The sequence below is a fragment of the Ambystoma mexicanum genome, chromosome 3p (genome assembly GCF_040938575.1).
Source record: "Ambystoma mexicanum isolate Mex_15411 chromosome 3p, UKY_AmexF1_1, whole genome shotgun sequence".
NCBI classification, from domain to species: Eukaryota; Metazoa; Chordata; class Amphibia; order Caudata; family Ambystomatidae; genus Ambystoma; species Ambystoma mexicanum.
In genome coordinates, this window is record NC_090925.1 from 696,606,108 (window position 1) to 696,629,313 (window position 23,206).

Here is a 23,206-nt window from a genome sequence, read left to right on the forward strand (position 1 = left end):
CCCCAAACTCTAGTGCTGCAGGAGCCAGGCCTGCAAGTTCAGCGACTTCGGGTCGTGATGAAGAATGGCGCCTCCTTCTCTAGAGAGAAGATCCGCGTCCACGAGCAGTTTGACTGGTGGGGACGCCGATAAGTCCAGAAGGTCCGGGAACCAGATCTGTCTCTGCCACGCCGGTGCGACGCGGATCATCCTGCACCGGGTCCTCTTGAGCTGGTTGACGAACCGGAGTAGCAGTGGCAACGGCGGGAAAGCATAGAGAAACAGGTTGTCCCAGGGGAACGAGAAAGCATTGCCCATGCTCCTCGGTTGGGGGAACCTGCTGGCGAACCTCTGGCACTTGGAGTTCGTCTCCGTCGCGAAGAGATCGACCTGGGGTCTGCTCCACAGCCTGAAGAGTCAATCCACTTGATCCTGGCGTAGCTCCCACTCGTGGCACGAGCGCAGCTCCCTGCTGAGTGAGTCGGCGATGGTGTTCTTTATCCCTGCCAGATGAAAAGGTACCAGAAACATCCCCTGGTCGACAGCCCAGTGCCACAGATCCTGGGCTTCCTTGGACAGGGCTGGGGATCTGGTTGCACCCTGCTTCCTGATGTAGAACATTGTGGTGGCGTTGTCGGTGAAGATCCTCACCACCTTGCCCTTGAGGGACGGAAGAAAGGACCTGAGGGCCCAAAACACTGCGCTGAGCTCCAGAATGTTGATATGAAGCTGTTTTTCCTCCGGGAGCCAAAGGCCTCTAGCGTGGAGATCTCCGGTATGCGCTCCCCACCCTTCCAGGGAGGCATCCGTTGTCACTGTTACCTGGTGAGCTGGGATCTGAAAGTCTGCGCCCGCCATCAGATGAGTACGGGTGCCCCACCACCGGATCGCTCGTCGGAAGGTCTCGTTGAGCAGTATCCTGTCCTCGAAGCTGCCTGTCGCCTGGATCCAGCGTGCGTCGAGGAACTCTTGCAGTGGACGCATTCGAAGTCTGCACAGGCGTACCAGATAGATGCAGGAGGACATCATCCCGAGAAGGGCTTTGATGGATCTTACCCTGGCTACGTCCGTGGCTAGCAGGCGTTGCACCTTGCCCAGGATGGCTTTCGTCCCTTCGGCGGACGGCGAGGCCAGCCATGCCACTGTGTCGAGCTTGGCTCCCAGAAACAGGGCGACCTGCGAAGGGACCAGGTGGGATTTGGGGAAGTTGATGGAGAACCCCAGGTCTGTGAGTAGCTGGACGGTCTTCGCTGTGTGTTCTACGGCAAGCTCCCTTGTCCTTGCTCGGATGAGCCAGTCATCCAGGTAGGGATAGACGTGGATCCCTTGTAGGGGTAGCCACGCCGCCACCGGTGCTCGATACTTGGTGAATACCCTGGGTGCTGGCTTTAATCCGAACGGGAGGGCCTTGAACTGGTAGTGCCGTCCTTGGACCACGAACCTGAGGAACTTCCGGTGTCCTTTTAGAATGGGGATGTGGAAGTAGGCATCCTCGAAGTCCAACGATGACAGGAAATTGTCCTCCTTCAGCTGTCCCAGCACGTGCTGGAGGGTGACCATCCGGAACTTCTGAGCCTTGAAGTACTTGTTCAATCGCCGCAGGTCCAGGATGGGACGCCAACCTCCTGTCTTCTTCTTTACGAGAAAGTATCTTGAGTAGACCCCGGAGCCCCGAAGTCTCTTTGGGACAAGCTCGATGGCACCTTTCTTGAGCATCGCCCTTACCTCCAGCAGCAGCTGGAGTACATGGTTCTCCTTCCTGGCCACGGGTGGCACGCGAGGGCACTTTAGAAACTCGAGGGTGTGCCCCTGGGCCAGGGTATCCAGCACTAAACCGGTGGAGATGGACTCCCACACGCTGACGAACTTCGCCAGCCGGCCTCCCACCGGGGTGCTTCAGTGGGGGCCAGACGCCACGGTCGGTTCAGTCCTGTTTCGAGGCCGCCTTGCCGCCTTGACCTCCCTGGCGACGACGGCGGGAACCTCCAGACTTGCCCCGTCCTCTATAGGCCTCCTGCGACGAGGAACGGGCTGCTTGACGGTAGGTAGCTGCCGGAACCTTTGGAGGCCCCTTGCTTGCCTCCGGTGTTCCAAAAGGACGGACGTCGTTGCTGGAGAACTCCCAGGGCCCGGGCTGTCTCCGTGTCCGTTTTGATGGCTTGCAGGGACTCATCGACTGTCTTCCCAAACAGGTTGTTCCCGTCGAAGGGCATGTCCAACACTTTGTCTTGTAAGTCCTGGCGGAAATCCGTCTCCTTAAGCCATCCGCGCCCTCTGAGGCAAACACCGTTTCCCAACTGGCGGAAACCGGTGTCAGCGGTGTCCGTCGCCACCGTTATGGCGTGGTCCAACGCCACCTCGCCTTCTTGCAGGATTTCCAGGGCTTCTGCTCTCTTGTCGTCTGGCAGGAAGTCCAACAAGGGAGTGATTTTATACCAAAGTTCCCTGTCGTAGTGGGCAACGATAGCCAGGGCGTTGGCCGCCTTAATCGTCGTCGCCGCCGACGTGATGACTCGTCGTCCCATCGCGTTGAGCTTCTTTCCCTCGCCGTCCGGCGGTGAAGTAGATATCGATGCCGATGCCCCCCCGCCTTCTTCCCGGCTGCTGCCGAGACGACTGAATCCGGGGTCGGCTGTGCTCTAAGGCATAGAGGGGCCGTGTCGGGGACCCGGTACTTCTTTTCGTATCGGTCCCTTTTTGCCGGCGTCGTGGACGGGTTCTTGAGGAGGGAGAGCCCCTCGTCCCAGATGTCATCCACTAGAGGTACCACGAGGACCATCTTCCTCTTGGTCTCTCGACATCGATATAGGAAGGAACCCCTCATTTTCTTCGGGGCAGAGCTGGAAAAGCTCGGATGCCCTGGAGATCATCGCATGGAACAATCCAATCTCATCGGGCGGGGAAGCCTGGGGATGGGGGGACGACAGAAGGTCCACCTTGCTGTCGCCGCACTCGTCGTTCGTGCCCGACATGGCCTTGTCCGTGCCCGTGTCATCCCCACGGACCGTGGACGGGGAGGAGGGTTGAGCAGGCCTCGAGGGCTGGAAGGGTGCAGGAGGATGTGTTCTTCTCCTCTTGGGTGGTGGACTTCCCGACGGACATGCCCCTGGCTCCTCCGTCGGGCCTGGCTCCGGCTCCTCCGTCGGGGGTAACAGCAATCTAGTCCTTATTTCAGAGCATAAGGATTGAATCGCCATCAAAATGTCTGCGACGGGCGCGACGGTTGGTCTGGGGCCCCCGTTGGCGCTTCCGTCGTCCCCCTCGTTGGGATGCCCCTCGACGGGCTGGTCCTCCTCCATGCCCGCGTCGTGGCCCTCAGGGGCTTCGACAAGTTCCTCCTCGGAGGTTGTGTCTGAATCCACGACGGCCACTGGCCCCCCCCCTCTTTCCCCGCCAGGAGCTTCGTGGGGGTTCTTTCGATGGGCTTGAAAGATGCCTTCCTCCGAGGTGGCAGGGAGACTCTGGGCCCCGAGGCCGCTACCACAGGTGTAACCTCCGCAGGCTGTGCCAGGGTTGCCGCGACCTCCTCGATAGAGGCCTTGGCTGGGTGAATCAAGGCCTTAGTCGCCGACTGCGTGCTTGTGGCCTTCACCTTGGGGAGGGCTCCCTGCCTCGCTCCCCCTCAGCCGAAATCTTCGAGATCGACCGGGGCCTCTCCAGAAGCTTGGCCGGGTTCTCGGATTTCCTCTTACCCGAACCAGAGCGTTGGCTCGTGGTCGATGGCGCCGGGGAGGGTGCGCCCTGCCTGGCAGCCATGGAGCTCGACGGTTCGGCTCTCCCGGTGCCCACGGACTCGCGGTGCTTAGTCTTCTGTTGGGCCCCCGTCGCCAGGGCGCCCTCACAGGACTTAGAAGACCGCTCGGATTTCTTCTTTTTCTTCTCACCTGACGGGCTCTTTCCCTCCAGCCAGTTGGCGAGACGAAGATGGCGGTCCCTCATGGTCCGCTCCAACATGTTCCCGCAAAACGCACAGTCCTCCTCCACGTGCGTTTTGTCCTCATGAAGTAGTAGAGGCATAAGGAATGCTCGTCTTCCTTGAACACGTTCTGCAGCTGGCATCCAGGGCAGGCCCTGAACAGCTTCCCGGGCGTCGAGCTTCCTTTATCCTGGGCCATGTCTGGGGTAGGCCTCAGAAACTTCTGGAATCCTCCAAAAGCATTGTTCGATTAAATCTTCACCCTTGAGGGGCGTAGAAACTTCCGAAACGGGTCCCCGTTGATCGGATGTAAAGACGGTGGAGCTTGAGGCTCATTTTAACTGAAAAATGAGAAATTATCTTTGAAAAAGCGCGAAAATGCAGCAAAAGCTCGAGAGCTACAGCACGAGGACTCCCAACACTTGAACATGCGGTAAAAATCTGAGGATGGCTGCCGGAGGCGGGGCTTAGGGAGAGGGCAGTCATTGGCTGTGGGCAGTATGACCCAGAGATCAGTGATTGGTTACTACTAGGAAAGACAGATCAGAAACGAAACTGATTTTTTTTTCTGTACTGAGGATTCCCGGCCTGACGACGGGGAATATTCATGAGCATGTGAATCCATGCCAGACTCCATGCTGGAGAAGATGTTCTTTCTGCACCTTTCCCTCAATAGATTCCTATGGGATCCACCGTCTTTTTGCTTCTTTTTGAACACTCTTGATTTTTAGAGGTCAGTAAAGCCTTCTCCCTTACACCTTTTGCCTATTTCTATGGGGAAACTGACTAGTCCCCAAGATTGACAATACTGAGAGACTCACTCTCTTTTGGAATTCTTGTATTTTTACAATTGCACACATCACCTTGCAATGAGGTGCATTTATAATACTTTATATTCTAATAACTTTTTACCTAAAAGTGTTTGTTACTTTGACGATGTGCCCATAAAAAGCTGGTGACAGCTGTGTGATTTTTACAGTTTGTAATATTTTTCTTGTGCACTTTTGCATTTACTCCAAATGGCTACTAAAAGCGGCTAGCACCCAAAAATGGCTGTGCCAAGAATTTTGCTTGTTCTTTGGCCTTCTTCCGGCTTTTTCCGGTCAGGAGATGCCATATATTGTCATACTTTTCCTGGTGAAAGCTGCTACTTTCATGGGCAAGTGGGTGTTGTGTGTGAGCTAGAGGAGGGTGTTGTGACAGTCTGTTCTCAGTCCACATCATGACACCTGAAAGTCAGTTGCTGGACGGATGTAATGGCCAGTGGTTGTACAGGCTTAGACTTTTATATGGACAGGATTGCATATATTATATATGGCTTTCAATTGCATTACTTACCTGTGATTTTTGTATGCCTAACGTGTTCATAAAGGCCTAATAAATAATGTTTATTTTTTAAACCGACTAAACTTTAATTATTTTGCAGTTATATTTGGACTTACTGTAGCACTAGACCACTCGCGCCTTTCCAGAGATTAAACCTTGACTGCTCATCCAGCTACCTTGATAAGGTTTTGGCTAGGCGCTCAGTGACTTCCAGGTGTATCATAAATAGGGTGGCCTCCTAAAATCCCTCCCCCACCCCCAAGGGCTGATTTTAGAAATCCACCTACTATTTGGATTACAGGAGTTGCTATAGAGATGGGGGATTGGTCTATGGGCTAGGGTTTTTCGGGGGAAAACGTATGCTAGATTTTCTAATCTTAGAAGAGGTAATACATTGTTACTTGACATAGGATCGGTATATGGACTACAATGTATTTTTCAGTCTATGTAGAAGGAGGCATCAAATCTACTTCAGTCGATGAAGTCTGGGTGTTTATGATTCAACTGATGTTCACTGTGATTTCATTAAGGACTGCTCTGAGTGCCATGCATAAATTAGTGTGTGAGGGCATTTGGCTATTTCACAAAGTTTAAAATATTATCTCTGTACACTCAGTCAATCTAGGTATTGTTCAGTTTTCATGGATTTCAGCAATGTCAGCAGAGAAGTGACACACTGATATCAATGTATACTTGTTCAATCAAAGTCATTCACCAAGCATAATTTCACTTGCACATATTTGTAAATGACTCTGGCTCTATAAACCCTTTCAGTTAGGGAACAACAGTTAAGCTCTTCCCTTTCTATCTGTTATGTTTAGATGATGACCAAATACATGCTTGTGTGCATATGTGTACAGAGGTGGGTAGCCAAATGAGACAAAGACCAATTCTACCAATTTAGGGAGAGAAACCTCACGGCACAGTTGCACCTCATACTCTGCACTCAATCTGGCAGTGTAGTGCCCAGGACATACCTTCAGCAAAATCCTGTACATCATGAAAGTCCACCTGCCGACGACCTTTGTCGCTCTCAACCAAATCGCTTTTTGTTCCACATAAATAAATACGGCAGTGCTGAGGAGAGAGAACAATATGCTGAGACCATTTAACCTCACGCTCACATATAGAAGTCTACAGTGGAGATCAAAGCTCCGCTGTAGTCAAAACCTAAGTACTAACTCACCTCCTCACAGCTATTCAGCTCATTCACCCAGAATTTTACGCGCTGGAAGCTGCTGCTGTCTGTGAGATCTGCAACAGGAAGAAGTGTCAGATTGCATAAATGGATGCAACTTATTAGCAGAGACACAGCAATAGAAGTCACGATCAGTAAGGATAATGCAACCGGAAGCAGAGCATCAGCAAGGATGGCACTACATGCAGTACCAGCAAGGGAACACATCTGGTATAAAAGAAGCATTGCTTACATAACAGGAGGCTTGTCAACAGAGCCAGTATAGTGGAGCAGATAATGTTGACATAGCTTGCTTAACATGAAAGACATAGGCATCAAAATGTCATTAATGCTATCATAGCCAAGTGTGCAATGTCAGAACAGCTAGCCCAGAAGGAAGCAGTGTAAGGAACACACAGGAAGCAAAAGGTAAATAAAGCTTGCATTACAGAAAACCAGGTTAGCAAAGATCATAACATGAGGCAATTAACACGAGGCATTGTCCACAGAATTACTTTATAAGGGCATTTTCGGTTATATGTAGTTTGCAATCTGGAGTCAGTAACAACTCGTCCACATCATAGAAGCAATCAAAATAGGTTACAATCCACGGATCAAAATAAAAGTAGAATTGTGTCAACACAAGTCAAGGCAATTTGCACTTATGGAGATTTTCCTTATGCCCTGTGGTCTGGGTCATTAGGTATATTATGCAACAGAGCTTTTATACTGCAGCAAATCACTGCAACTGTTGTCTAGAGCACCCACCCTTGTCCAACAGTTAGCGTATGGTGTTCCTGCCAGGTTTCCAAGTATGATCTGTGAAAGAAAGCAGTGATTACGAGGGTGCAAGAGGATTGATGGCTGGAAGAGGCATCCTGGTGAATGTTGAGATGGATTTCTAAACTCTGGCATTGTGTGCAGAGGTTTAGGAGGCCCTTCTGGACAAGCCAGACTACTCTATGTAGCTTTGGCAGGCAGTCAAGACTAAGTCTCAGATGGGGTGTGTTTGATCGGATGCCCATAATGAGCACACACAGTAACGAACCGCAAATTACTCTTAGACAAGTGTATATCGCACATATATATACACATTTATTGTCGTCCAGCCCAATGGACACATGTAACTACAGTTAGATAAAAACAGTGATCACACAATTCCTATACTAAATAATATCTATACAATACATTTTCTAATGCAACAAAGGAGTCAGACACAGCCATAACCTGTAAGGAAAAGGGGTGGTCAACACACTAGGAGCATTAGACAATTCTTGAGTCATTTTCTTACTTTTGAGTTCAGCCCTAAGAAGTGGGGAGCCTTGTGCTCAACAGTAAAGCTGTGTGCAAAAATGTACAATCGCGCAGATGAAGTGAAAACCTGGTCTTCTCTAGGGAGCTGTAGCAAGTCGGGAATTCAAGTAGGGTCTGCCCTTGGCGGCAGAGCAGTTTCCAAAAGGTGGGAATAGCTGGGGCGTGCAAGCTAGCCTAGCCAAAAGCAAATACCTTTAAGGAATATTCATGCATAAAAGGGATCGGTTGTGCCAGGGGGCCACCGGTAAGTGATGCAAGTACTCACCGACACTCGGAACAGTCCGGACCAAACTTTGCCAGTTCAGTCGAGGTCACTAGTAGGTTCGAGTCCTGTAGTTTCACAGCGCTCCGGCTCTCAGCGGCTGCGGGATCGAACGATTGTCTGTGACGTCACAGTTGCATTTTCTCAGTTTATGAAGGAGATACAAAGAAAATTCTGGTGCAGCAGGCTTCTGGGCATAGGAGAGCAAGTCAGCAAGGCACCTACAGTGACCGTCACCAACAGGTAGTGTGGCGGGAATCACAGATGTGTGCAGCGTTACGCACTCTCCTAATTTTTGACCCAGAGGAGTTCAGCCTACAAAATTTGGCAGGAGAGGGCACGGGAACACAAGCAAGCGATATCCCAAGTCTCGGGTTTCAACACGAGACAGCAGTAGTTCTGCGGGATAACCCGAGGTAGAACGGGACAGTTCACTGTATGGCCCAGGAACACTTTCGAACAGGCTCCTTCGGTGGGTTAGCAGGGGGGTGCCGAGAAGTTGTTTCCACTGCTCCAAAGGGGTAAAGCGCTTTGGCAGGCCTTCGTGATCGATGAAGAAAACAGGGGTCCGACGGGACAATAGAGGGCGAAGGGTGCCAAACCTTCCAAAGTGTCTATGGCGGGTTCACAAGTCTGTTTCTTCATTGGAGGATACTTGACTCCTTCTGTAGTTCGGGAGAACTCAAGTGATCGACCTGCTAAGCCCCTTTTCTTATCCAAGATTAGCTTTGCACCAAAATCAAGGCCTTCCAAATGAAGATCTGCTCTCATCCAGGCATATCAGTCGTGGACCAGTCACGGCCCACGGTGGCTCCAGTCATTCAGGCACTCCAGACATCCTGGCACCAGTAGTGTTGATTGTGACTAGACAGTCCCAACCCTCTTCCTGTGCACGCACACACGTGATATGCAGAAGCCTGCGAGAGAGATCGGTTTTCGCGGGAGGCTGTATGCCAGGACAAGGATTACTCGACCACGGTGAAGACCGGAGACTAAATGGCCATGGGACAGAACAAAAAACTGTTGCTCTGCCATTTTTGGACCTGACCACAGTCTTTTTTTTGTTTGGATTTTTTTTTAATTGATTTTTAACATATAAACATCCAAGCTTACAAACCATTGATCATCACAAACCTTATACATTTAGTTATATGCATATTTTCTCCCCCCCCCGCATAACTCCCATGTCGCACCCTGCATCTTCTTACCTTCTTCATTACCCTAACTGTTCTAGTATCGCGTCATCCTGTCTCCAGGACTATCATGCATCCTGTTCCGAGACAGAAAGAGCAGCAATCAATTGCCTCCAAGCCTCCAGCCCTCCCTTCTCTAGGTCCATTATCCTCCCTCTTGCTTCTTGCCACACCACTTCTCTGCATTAGCCCATTTTACTAGCTCTCTCCACCATCCTTGCGCTGATGGTCTTGTGTGTGCCTTCCATTCCATTGCAATTCTGCGTTTGGCCAGTACATATGCTAAATCCTTAAGTTTACTGACATGCTCAGCTCTCTTGGGCCTTGGGAAGCCTCCTAGAAGACATGCCACGGGGGGATCCCACATCCAGGGTAATTTCTGCTTTTGTCATGACTTGGGCTACCTCTCACCAGAATCTGCCCATCTCTGTACACGCGTAGAACATGTGCACCAGCTCCGCGTTCACCTCTCAGCACTTCAGACATGTCTGTATTCCTGCTTGATTGAACTTGGCTATTTTATTCGGGGTCAGGTATGCTCTTTGGGTCACATATAGCTGGATCGGTTGTAAACGCACATTCCTCAACATCTTTTTGTGATACCCCTTAGCTCTGCACCACATCACATCTGACATTGGCTCCTGTACATCTGCCTCCCAATCCTGCCTCGTACATACTACTTCCCCACCCACCTTAGACATCAATACATCACATATACGCGAGACCTCATGTCCCCCTTACGACACATCATAAAATGTTTCTATCATCTCATCTGGTTGTAGGGACAGCTCGGATTCTGGCCACGTGTCCCTTATGACCTTCAGGAGTCGTGAATATGTGATGTATTGCCCCAGTGCAACACTGTGTCCCCAATCAACTCTTGAAAATATTTGGGCCTCCCTTCTTTAAGTACATCTCCTACCGTTGCAATCCCTACGGGTTGCCACCTTCTCCTAACATTTAGCCTGACTTGTTCATCACCCCTTCTAGCACCACTAGTGGTATCTGAGGGGAATATGGAATAGGATTATCTATCATTTGACATGCCTTGCGCCACATCGTGCTCCCCAGACATAACAATAGATGCTCTCTGGTTACGCAACGATTGGGTAACCATATTATGTCGTTTAAGAAGAACGGGGCGCTCTCTGCACGTAGTAATCTTGATTCAGGTGTCGGTTCCTCTGATAGCCACATGGCCACAAATTGCAGTTGACTAGCCAAATAGTATACTTCAAAACGGCAATTTTATACCACCCTGCTCATACGGATTGTGAAGCTTCCACAGTGCTACTTTACACCTCGATTTGTGCCATATGAAGCTCCTGCATATGCCATGTACTTTCGTAAAAAACTTCTTTGGTATCGCTAACGGGATATTTGCAAAGTAATGCACCACCATCTTTAGTAATGCTGTGCGCCCCATCATGGACAGTGGTAGCTTAGTCCAGAATGCCATGCATTTCTCAATTTTGATCACCGCCTTCTCTGTGTTAAGCATATGTTCTAACTTGGAGTTGTGGTATATGTCTATCCCCAGGTACCTAAACGTATCAATTTCCCACTTGATCGGTAGCACCGGCAGTTTGTGTATGGGCTTCCCTACGTACGCTCCCAAGGGGTACAGACTCGACTTGTGTGGGTTAATAGTTATACCTGACAGTGCGGCATATCGTACCATCACATCTAGACCATATTGTAGATTCTCTTCTGGGTACTGCTGGTATAGGAGCATATCATCTGCATACAACGAGATCAGGAGTCCCCCCCACCCCCAAAGTACTGATACCCACCTCTCCCAATTCCTCCCTTAAATACACCGCCAAGGTTCCCAGAGCTAAAATGAAGAGCACGGAGACCATGGGCATCCCCGTCTTGAGCCCTTACTTAACTGCCATTGCTCGGGGATAATGGATCCCATCTTGACTCTTGCTAACGGCGCATTGTACAGCAGCTGCACCCATTCAATGTATGTGGGCCCGATACAGTATTATTCCAGGACCGCTAGTAACCAGGGCCATCTGACTGAATCAAACGCTTTCACTGCATCAAGTGAAACTACTGCTACTTCTCGTGTCCCCTTCTGGGTATAATCATTTATGTGGAGTAATCTCTGCAAGTTGTTAGTTATATTTCTGTTTGGGAAATATCCAGTCTGATCTGAGTGTATAAGTTTATTTGCCTATGTGGAATGCCTCATTTAGCATTGATAGTAATGGGGGAAGTATTTCAGCTCCCGGGACTTTATTAGTCGGTAGTTTCTTTATCACACGCTCTAGTTCTTCGAACGTAATAGGGGTCACTAGGCTATCACCCTCTTCCTTATTTAGTCTGGGAAGGTTAATCTCAGTCAATGCCTCTTGTATATGGCAGAAATCGCCTTCCCCAGCCACCCTATCCTCCTACAAAAAAATCACTGCCCAATACAAAAAAGCCATAATCACAGCTAAATCAGTCTCTTATAATGATAGAATTGCTAATGCAAGCTCCGAATCCAAAGAACTCTTCGCCATTTTCAACGAACTCACCACACCGGCCACCAAATCACAAGACATTGTTAAAGACCAAATCTGGTGCAATTCCATACAATCTGCCTTGTTAAATAAAATTGAACTCCTACAAACAAAAATTAAGGAGCACCACAAAAACCTATCACTGCACCTCAAATCTCACACCACCACGAGCCACATGCCCACCCCTAGCTCGGGAACCACATCCACCAAAGCCCCCACTACCCCGTTCAAATTCAGGGAAGTCACAGAACACGAAGTTATTGAGATAATGAACAAGATCAAACCATCCAATTGTAAAGGAGACCCCTGCCCCGCCAGCCTGATCAAAGACTGCACTGAAACACTCGCCCCTTTCCTTAAATCATTCATCAATGCCTCTTTCAAAGCCAACACTGTCCCTGACAGTCTAAAAGAAGCCTGGGTGCGCCCGCTTCTAAAAAAAACCACCCTCGACCCTGAAGTAGCTACCAACTACAGGCCCATCACCACTGTGCCTTTCCTGCTCAAGATTCTGGATAAAATGGCCTACACACAAATCCAGGATTATCTCGAAACCAACCATATCCTAGGAAAAAGACAGTCAGGCTTCCGACCAGGTCACGGAACAGAGTCAGCCCTACTTGATCTGAAAATACAGCTTGCAGACACTATGGATAAAGGCAAACCGGCACTCCTTCTCCTACTGGATCTATCTGCCGCCTTTGACCTTGTCAACCACGATATCCTAGGCATGCACCTAAAAAATGAAGCACACTTCTCCCCGGAAGCCATTGCATGGGTTGCCTCATTCCTAAATGGCAGACTCATGAAAGTCTTCTCAGACACTGCCTCGGCAACCCCTACCACCATCCACTGCGGCGTCCCACAAGGCTCCTGCACCGCCCCCACTCTCTACAATATATTCACCCTTCCTCTCTTCAAGGACCTCGACTGTCGTAACATAGCGTACACCAACTACGCAGACGATACGCAGGTACTACTCCCTCTAACTGGGACCTACGAAGAAGATGCTACTGCATTAACCAAAATCTACACAGCCATCCAAACCTGGATGGCGGCCAACGGCCTCTGCCTAAACGGGGACAAAACCGAAATCCTCATAGTAGGGACCAATGAAATTCTCAACAAACTCCCCCCCCAATACAAATCCTTCAACATTGACAACTCCACCATCTCAGTCTCCAAGTCTGTTAAAACCTTAGGCGTTCACCTAGATGCCTCACTATCTATGTCTCGCCAAGTCAACGCCATAGCCTCTTCCTCAGCACTTACCACCAAGATGATAAATGCTGTCAAGCCGTTTCTCTCCGCCAAAAACTGCCTGTCCATCGCCAGAGCCACTATAGGTACAAAACTAGACTACTGCAATGCACTGTTCCTAGGCACCTCCGCCCACAACCTAAAAAAACTCCAAATCACGCAAAACAATGCGCTCCGGGCAGCACTGTCCATTCCAAAAAGAGAACACATCTCGCAAGCAAGGAGAGATGCCCACTGGCTACCTGTGAAGGAACGCATACTGTTCAAAGCCATGACCATCACACACAGATGCCTATCCCTGGATGCCCCACCCTATCTCGCAGAAAGAATCACACCGAAAGCCTCCATCAGACCCACCAGAGCTCACCGCACCAACATGATTGATGTCCCCACGTTTCAAAGATCCAGGGCGGGAGGAACCAGCTTCCAACACCTCGCACCAAAAAACTGGAACTCCCTACCTACCTCACTAAGGAACGAAAAATCATACCATACCTTCCGTAAAAACCTCAAAACCCTCCTATTCCGCTAAAGTCTGCCACATTCACTCTCATGCTTGCATTGTAACCACAGCATAGCATAACCTTTAAGCTCAATGTTTATTACCAATGTGAAATGTACTATGTAACTCGGTTACATCTGTAAACACATTCCTATGCTTGTGTTCATGACTAAGTCTGCTGTAACAGCGCCACGATGCCCCAGGGCAGTTCTGTGCGCTTTATAAATGCAAATAAATAAATAAATAAAATAAATATCCAACCCTTCCCCCTCTCTGGATTCTTTATATAAGTGCTTGTAATAATCATAGAAACATTTATTCACATCTTGTTGGGTGCCAAGTCACAGCATGATCTGGAAGGACCCGGGCTTTATACTCAGCAAGTGTGACCTCACTCAATGTCTCCTCCCCAGTGAACACATAGTCTAACCTTGTGCAAAGGTTCTGTGGGGCAGAGTAGCGAGAGTATACTTGGTCTTGTGGATACTTAGTTCTCCATACATCAACTAACTTGAATGCGTGCAGCAACGTGTTCAGAGCTTTGGCAGAAGGGGTTGGATAAGCTAGCTTATTGTTGGGTCCAGAGTACAATTAAAATCTCCACGCCATCTCTACATGGACTGATCTTAGGATATAGATAATAATAAGATGCAGTGTCCCGATTCGGGGCATACACATTAATGACCCATATTTCTTTACTTTCCACCAATCCTCGAATTATCACCATCCTACCATCTTTGTCTAGAAAGGTCTGAAGGATCTTGAATGGGAAACGTGGAGCTATCCAAATTAGGACCCCTCTGGCATACGCAGAGTATGTTTAGCCCAGGGTCATCCTGCTCCACTTCCGTGTTATTGTGTCTTGTTTCTCTTTAGGTCAGGTGGGTTTCCTGCAAAAGCGCTATGTCTATTTTCTGACGTCTCAAATATGTCATAACCCGGTTCCTCTTAATATAGCTGTTCAAGAACCGTACGTTCCAGGTTGCTATAATCAATAGCAGCTCTATTCTATAAGGCTGCTTTTCAAATAGCTTGGCTATATAGAAACAAATCTTCTAAGGCTTGAGAGGTATAATTTAACCCTGTCACTACTAAGCAAGTTAACTTAATCAAATATTTATCGCTCCCACCAATGAATATGCAAGAGCTAGGGCTTCTGATTCTGACAACAAATGCACATTGGAATCAGTCTGGGGATAGCACTGCAGATTCAAAAACAGATCTTTTGATCCTACGTAGTGCTGGATGCAAAGGTAACATCATTAGGGCAAGCCATGTGAGTGCACATCTGTTAAACAGAAGTACCAAATGTTCAACACCTTTCATACTAAATGTGCCCACATGTTCTCAGTTTGGGTCTTCATCAGTGAATATCTTTGTTGTGTTAAAAAAATGTTTCCTACATTCGGCGGCAGTGTTCCTTGAGCTTGTACTTGGCCATTCCTCAACGCTTTTTGAATTCTGTTCTTTGTGCCTGCTGGGGCTGGTATGTCAGCATCAGGCTAACTCCAAACAGCATTACTCAGTGTCAGACTTAGATTGGTTGACTGTGCAAATACATCATCTTGTGTTTGTTTCAGTGTGTCGCTTGAAACCTCCAAATAGAGTCCATTTAGTATTAGACTTACACCAGCCAGGCACAGATTCTACAACACAAATCCGGAAAAGGACATTTCAGTGTTGACAATTGCTCTCTTAAGTAACATTTATCTGTAGGTACATAGTCCCATAAACCAGGCTTGTTGTGTTTGCTCCAATGTCAGATCCCAATAAGGTATTGCCCGTTTCAAGGGAGAGTCACGTATTTGTCACTTCATGCTGGATGTAGTCTACAGGTGGTATATTAGCCACTTTCTCATGTAGTTTCGCAACCCCACCCTTTCCCGATTCTGCTCTGTCTTGGATATATCATTTCCATTTGATTATACTGGCTTCCTGAGCGTGTTCTATACTGCGTGTTTTAGGAGAGCAAAGCACCCACTGCATAATCAGGATTTCAGGCCTGATCAGTACATCATGACCCAATGTCAGTTGTTCCATATCAATAAGAGCCCGATAACATGCTAGTAATTGCTTCTCAAATAGAGTGTACTCACCACCAACCTTGGGTAATTTGCAACTCCAGAATCCAAAAAGAACTTGCTTTTTGTCTTGCTTTGCCATAGGCTCCAGTTGGCATAATTTTCTTGTGCAGATACATTTAGTTCTACTTTGCCTGACTTCAAAGGCCACAAAACGAGCACACACTGCACGGTGTCTTTTGCCGAATCAAATGCCCTTTGCTGCTTCTCGACCCACTCAAATTCATATTTCTTTCACGTGACTTTGTATAGTGGTGCCAAAATGTGCCCTAAATGTGGTATTTGCGGTCTCAAAAAGCCAAACAGCGCTATAAACTTTTAAGCTTGTTTCTTGGTAAATTCAAGTATCTTTTGTCTGGCTTTCCGCACCATCTCTTGATGCCCATTATGCCATTGAATTCCCAAAAATACTACAGTCTCAGCTGGCCCTTTAATTTTGCTAGGGTTCATTTCCTAGGCTTCCTTCTTCAACCCGTCAATAGTTGCTTCCAACTGATTTTGTACACTTCGCTCATCCTTGCCCTGGATCAGAATATCATCAATAATATCAATAATATGAGATTTGTATGTCAGGCTTACATGGTATCGTATCTAAGTGTTCTGCCATCCAGCCGGTGACAGAGGGTTGGGCTATGCAAGCACCCCATAGGCAATCTCGTGAAGGTGTACTGACACCCAACCCAGGGAAATAAAAATTGCTCCTGGCGCTCTTTGGCAATTGACACAGAGAAAAGGGCATTTGCCAAATCTAATACACCGTACCAGGTTCCCTCAAACCTCTGTATGTTCTAAATCAAAGTGACGGCATCTGGGATTGCAGGAATTAAAGAGGGAGTGCATTTGTTCAATTCTCTATAATCCACAGCCATTCTCCCCAGCTCCCATCCCACTTTTTCACAGGCCTGAGTGGATTATTCAAGCAGGAGAGACTGGGCAGACATTCCTCCCATGGCTCGCACAGCGCAGCCCTGCATGCCCATTATTTTGCCAACTTATGATATGGGCTCTTCGCCTAGCCAGGAACAACACTAAAGCAATTTCCTCCTGCGGAAGATCCCTCATCTTTCTTATTAAACGAGGTATTCATATTCATAATAATTTACAACAACCTATTCACAGCAACTTAATTAACACAACTTTTTAAAAAAACTTTATTAATGGTCTTGACAGATACAAATATAGCACTCCATCACATCATCGCATAAGGTACATTTCCAGCTATTTTGACAAAATTAAGTTCCATAATACATTACAGGTTATCAATCAATTTCATCTTCTGATATCATTTCACCAAGATACACTCTGAACGGAGCCAAGATGTCCTTAGGGCAGCTTGTCCTCTGCAGTGTCATTGCATATTGTTCCCCGTTTTCGTACACAAATGTCAATTCTCTGAGGAAATCTATCTGCGGTGCATAGGGGCTCTTCCAGTTTTGCAATATGCATTTTTTGGCGATTATACAATAAATATTGAAGAGCCCCCTGGTGTTTTCTGACATCTTTCCTATATCTCCGAACAGATATTTCTGTGGGGCTAGCGAAGCTGGTATCTGTGTTATCTCCTCTATAATGTTGCCCACCTTCTGCCAGAACACAGCCACAGCCGGGCAACCCAAGTACATATGAAATGATCCCGCCTCTGGTTCCCCAAACTTATGACATTCCCCAGTGCAGTTTGCAGTAAATTTAGCCATTCTGGCCGGTGTTTAATGTAGTCTATTTAGGACCTTCAATTGAATCAGGCGGAGACCAGCATTCAATGACACAGTTTTGGTGAGTTTACAGTTTTTAGACCATTTCTCCTCCGTGATTGTTAGTCCATATCCCTTTCCCATTTGCCTCTGGTGTCATTTAAAGTGGGGGTGCGAGTCTGTATCAATGTATACAATGTAGAGACCCTGTGGCTTCTGCCGGATGTCACTGCTTGTAAGCATGCGTGTGGGGGAGGGGTTTCATCAGGGAATAGGGGCTATCTTGCACTGAACACAGCTCTCATACGATGATATTGGAGATATCTGGAGCGGCCCTTCTCCTATTACACTTTTAAAATGGTTCCAAGTAATATATTTCCCGTTGGGGAACATGTCACGCATCTTAAGCTCTTTGTTCGGGTCCCAAGTCTTCTGAAGCGCTTCATCAAATGAGGGGGAAATGTCAGGGAAGTTCCATAGCAGGACTTCTGGGTCATAGGGTGCCTCTATTTGCAGTCTCCTGCAGATCGCAGCCCAGGCATGAACTGTTGTACTGACTAGGCCAAACTGACATGTGTCTTCATGATGCAAGCTAAATAAGACGGAACAGAAATCTACTGGGGATGCAGCATAGCGCTCCATCCAGATGTGGGGTGCAGTGGCTACCGGGTCATATCAATGCCTGACAAACTGTGCCTGTGCAACCAAATAATATAACTCAAAATCTGGTGCGGCAATACCTCCACCACTGTATGGTTCAACCATCTTTTCCCATTTCATTCTAGCCGTTTGCCCATTCCAGACAAATGACATGACCATAGAGCAAAGTTTTCCCAAAAAATTCTTACCTGGCCATATGGGTATACTGCCAAAGATAGTAATTTGGGGAGAACTAGCATCTTTAGTATAGCAATCCTTCCATATAGGGAAATGGGTAGCCTGGTCCATATTTTGAATTTCGTGGAAAGTGTCTGCAATATCTGTTCACAGTTGTCTGGTCACAGATATTGCTGCTGTCTGTAGACAGTTGCCTGTCTCTGGACACCTGTATACCCAAATACCGGATGCGCTGGGTCGACCATTTGAGTCCACAGTTGTTTGCTGGGAATTTGGTGTCTGGGGTTAGTGGGAAGATCTCGGATTTAGCATAACTGATTTTGTAACCCGAATATTTGGCAAATTCCTGTATATCGGACATGATAGGTGCCAGGTTCGTTTCCAGGTCCCGGACATATAATAGTGTCTCATCTGCATAAAGTGATATGGATTGGGTAGGATATGTCATTCTTATCCCTTTATTTACATGTTTCTGTCTCACAAATGCTGCCATACGTTCAATTGTTAAAGCAAATAGTATAGAGGAAAATGGGCAGCCTTGTCTAGTGCCTCTGCCTAGTAAAAACATTCTAGACATTGTTCGATTCGTGAACATTAGCTCCCTGTGCATTATATAGTAGTTTCACACATTTAATAAAGTAGGGTCCCATCCCAAATGTCTCCAGCACCGCAAACGGGTATTCCCACGACACCGAGTCAAAGGCCTTTTCGGCATCGAGGGAGATCGCTGCTGCGCTTGCATCAGGGTTTATCTGTGCCATGACCCCCAAACAATCTACGCAGGTTCAAGGCAGTGGATCAGGTAGGAACAAATCCACAATGATCTGGATGTATGAGGCTAGGCATAATAGGCAGTGGTCTGGTAGCTAGCACCTTCGCAAAGATTTTTGCATCTTTATTAATTAGCGATAGGGGTCTGTAAAATGACATGTCTTGGGGTGGCCCTCTGGGCTTCAACAATATGGTAATTATGGCTTCCCTCATGGATTCCGGCAGTATGTTCCGGTCCAACGCCTCTTCCCACACATTTAATAAAATTGGAGCTAGCTCTGTCTGGAACTCCTTTTAGAGTTCAGCTCCCAGACAGTCTGAGGCCGGGGCTTTCCCAGATAGTGATTTAATTGCCTCTGTAATTTCCTCATTAGTCATCGGTTGTTCCAGAGCTAGTTTGGTTTCCGGTGATAGTTTCGGGAGTTCATGCCTCTTGAGGCATTCACATGTTTCTGGAATACGGTCCCGATTGGAATAAAGCTCTTCATAGAAATTTGTAATTTCTAGGTTTATTCCCTCCACCCTCATGACCATAGTGCCGTCCAACGCAAGGATGCTTGTAATGGGGTTCTGTTGCCTTTCAGTTCTGATAAAGTTGGCTAGGGACTGTCCTGCTTTATTGCCCTCCCCATATTGGCATGCCCGGATTGGAGCAGCAATATATTGCACTTCACTGGTGGCAAGTTTATCAAATTCTCATATTAGTTTGTTAATGGTGGCGAGTGTGTCTCTATCATGAGTATGACTGTATGCAACCTCTCAGGTGTGCAATCGTGTTTCAATCTCCGTCAATTCCAGCCTCACGGACTTCAGGAGGCCAGTGGTCTTAGAAAGGAGCGCCCCTCTTACCCATACTATAAATGCCTCCCAGAGCATTGCATATCGATCAACCGTCCCTTCATTATTGACTGGTCTTGGGGTTGTGCGTAGTATCAGTTCCAGCGCTATCGGGGAGTGGTCCGAGAGTGTACGGGGATAAATATCACATCTTACCAAAGCATTGGATAGAGAGGAGGTGAGAAGGAACAAGTTACTTACCTGTAACTGTTGTTCTCCAGCATGGGTCTGGCATGGATTCACATGCTCATGAATATTCCCCGTCGTCAGGCCGGGAATCCTCGGTATAGACAAAAATCAGTATCAGTTTCGTTTCTGATCTGTCTTTCTTAGTAGTAACCAATCACTGGTCTCTGGGTCATACTGACCCCAGCCAATGACTGCCCTCTCCCTAAGCCCCGCCTCTGGCAGCCATCCTCAGATTTGGTAGCACGTAAAGTGGCAGTATGACCAAGTGAAGAGCCGCAGAGGTGTAGGCGGGAGGGTTCGCATGTGAATCCATGCCAGACCCATGCTGGAAAACAACAGTTACAGGTAAAGTAACTTGTTCCTTCTCCAGCATGGGGTCTGGCATGGATTCACATGCTCATGAATATAAGAATACATAGCAGTATACACATGCACAACCACGGGAGGTGGCAATAGGCTCAACATTAAGCAATACAAAAACTCAACATTAAGCATCTCTTACCTCCTCACCAGGCTCACCTTAAGAGAATAGGTTGCGCAGCAGTGCTTGGCCGACCCAGGACTCCTCCCTGGAGTCCTGATCGACGCAGTAGAATCTCGGGCAGGTGTGTGTCGACCTCCATGTAGCAGCCCTGCAGATGTCGAGCAGGGGCACTCCAGACAGGAACGCTGTAGTAGCAGCGATCGCTCTGGTCGAGTGGGCTCTCGGACGGCCGGGCAGCGGTCGGTTTGCCAACCGGTGACAGTCCATGATGCAGCCGGAGAGCCATCTGGAAATGGAAGCCTTCGAGAGAGCCTTCCCTTGATTCACAGGTCCAAAGTTTACAAACAGCTGTGATGTCTTCCGAAAACTCTTCGTGTGGTCCACGTAGAACTTCAGTGCTCTAGCTACGTCCAGCAAGTGCAGAGTCCTTTCAGCCGGCGACAAAGGAGACGGGAAGAAAACTGGCAACACCAAGGGTTCGTTGAGGTGGAAGTCCGACGGCACCTTGGGCATGAAGGAGGGGTGCGTCCTCAGCACCACCCTCGTGTCGTGAAACGTCAAGTATGGTGGCTTGCAAGATAGGGCCTGGATCTCTCCCACTCGTCGTGCGGAGGTGATGGCTACGAGAAACGCTGTCTTCCATGACAGAAACTTCAACGGTGCCGAATGCATAGGCTCAAATGGGGCCCCCGCGAGCCTAGTCAGCACCACGTTGAGCTCCCATAACGGGGCAGGGGCCTTCACCGGTGGGAATGTTCAGAACAATCCTTTAATAAATTCCTTCGTCAGTCGATGAGACCACAAGGACGCCCGTCCCATAGTTCTGGCGTATCGTGAGATGGCGGCCAGATGTATCTTGATGGAAGCGTGAGCTAGTCCAGCCTTGGCCAATGACAGTAGGTACGGCAATACTTGAGGGGCCGTAATACGCAGAGGGTTAATCTTCTGTGCACGGCACCAGACAGAGAACCTCTTCCATTTATGTCCGTAGCACCTGAGAGTTGAGGACGCCCTGGCCTTTGCAAGAACCTCTCTGCAGTCGGCCGGGATGTCGTACACTCCAAACTCTAGTGCTGCAGGAGCCAGGCCTGCAGGTTCAGCGACTCTGGGTTGTGGTGAAGAAGTGTGCCTCCTTCTCTGGAGAGAAGATCTGCGTCCGTCAGCAGCTTGACTGGTGTGGATGTTGACCGGTCCAGAAGGTCCGGGAACCAGGTCTGTCTCGGCCACGCCGGTGCGACGAGGATCATCCTGCACCGGGACCTCTTGAGCTGGTTGATGAGCCGGAGAAGCAACAGCAGCGGAGGGAACGCATAAAGAAATAGGCCGTCCCAGGGGAACGAGAAAGCATCGCCCATGCTCCTCAGCTGGAGGAACCTGCTGGCGAACCTCCGGCACTTGGAGTTCGTCGCCGTCGCGAAGAGATCGATCTGGGGTTCGCCCCATCGTCGGAAGAGTCGATCCACTTGATCCTGGCGTAGTTCCCACTCGTGGCACGAGCGCAACTCTCTGCTGCGTGAGTCGCGATTGTGTTTTTTATTCCTGCCAGATGAAAAAGCACCATAAACATCCCTCGGGCGACAGCCCAATGCCACAGATCCTGGGCTTCCTTGGATAGGGCCGGGGATCTGGTTCCGCCCTGCTTCCGGATGTAGAACATTGTGGTGGTGTTGTCGGTGAAGATCCTCACCACCTTGCCCTTGAGGGAAGGAAGAAAAGACCTGAGGGCCCAGAACACTGCACAGAGCTCCAAGATGTTGATGTGGAGTGACTTCTCCTCCGGGAGCCAAAGGCCTCTCGTGTGAAGATATCCGGAGCGCGCTCCCCAACCTTCCAGGGAGGCATCCGTCGTCACCGTCATCCGGTGAGCTGGGGTCTGAAAGTCCGTGCCCGCCGACAGATGAGAGCGGGTACCCCACCACCGGATCGCCTGACGGAACGTCTCGTTGAGAGGGATCCTGTCCTCGAAGCTGCCCGTCGACTGGACCCAGCGGGCGTCGAGGAGATCTTGTAAGGGGCGCATCCGAAGCCTGCAAAGGCGCACCAGATAAATGCAGGAGGACATCATCCCAAGGAGGGACTTGATAGATCTTACCCTGGCCATGTCTGTGGCCAGCAGATGCTGCACCTTGCCCAGGATGGTCCTTTCCTCCGACGGTGAGGCCAACCGCGCCACTGTGTCGAGCTTGGCTCCCAGAAACAGGGCGACTTGCGACGGAACCAGGTGGGATTTTGGAAAGTTGATGGAGAACCCCAGGTCTGTGAGCAGCTGGACGGTCTTCGCAGTGTGCTCCACGGCGAGCTCCCTTGTCCTTGCCCGGATGAGCCAGTCGTCCAGGTAGGGGTAGATGTGGATCTCCTGTAGGTGCAGCCGCGCCGCTACCGGTGCAAGGCAATTGGTGAATACCCTGGGTGCCGACTTCAATCCGAACGGGAGGGCCTTGAACTGGTAGTGCCGCCCTTGGACCACGAACCTGAGGAACTTTCTGTGTTGTTTTAGAATGGGGATGTGGAAGTACGCATCCTCCAAGTCCAACGACGACAGGAAATCGCCCTCCTCCAGCTGTCCCAGCACGTGCTGGAGGGTGACCATCCGGAACTTCTGTGCCTTGATGTACTTGTTCAGTCGTCGCAGGTCCAGGATGGGGCGCCATCCTCCTGTCTTCTTTTTTACGAGGAAGTACCTTGAGTAAACTCCAGAGCCCCGAAGCCTCTTTGGGACGAGCTCGATGGCACCTTTCTTGAGCATCGCCCTTACTTCCAACAGTAGTTGAGGGCTGTGATTTTCCTTCCTGGCCACGGGTGGAACGCGAGGGCACTTCTTCTGGAACTCGAGGGCGTGCCCTTGGGCCAGGGCGTCCAGCACCCAACGGTCGG

General features: G+C 49.0%; 1 protein-coding gene across 2 annotated transcripts in view; it reads right to left on the minus strand.

Moving 5' to 3' along the window:
* RAB24 (RAB24, member RAS oncogene family) overlaps window positions 1-23,206 on the minus strand; it is a 427,397-nt gene that overhangs the window by 117,903 nt on the left and 286,288 nt on the right. For both annotated transcript variants that reach the window (XM_069651501.1, XM_069651502.1), the window contains 2 exons: window positions 6,408-6,475; window positions 6,199-6,298 (listed from right to left, as the gene is read on the minus strand). In XM_069651501.1, the coding sequence (XP_069507602.1) occupies window positions 6,199-6,298; window positions 6,408-6,475 (168 nt within the window). The remainder of the gene's footprint in view (window positions 1-6,198; window positions 6,299-6,407; window positions 6,476-23,206) is intronic.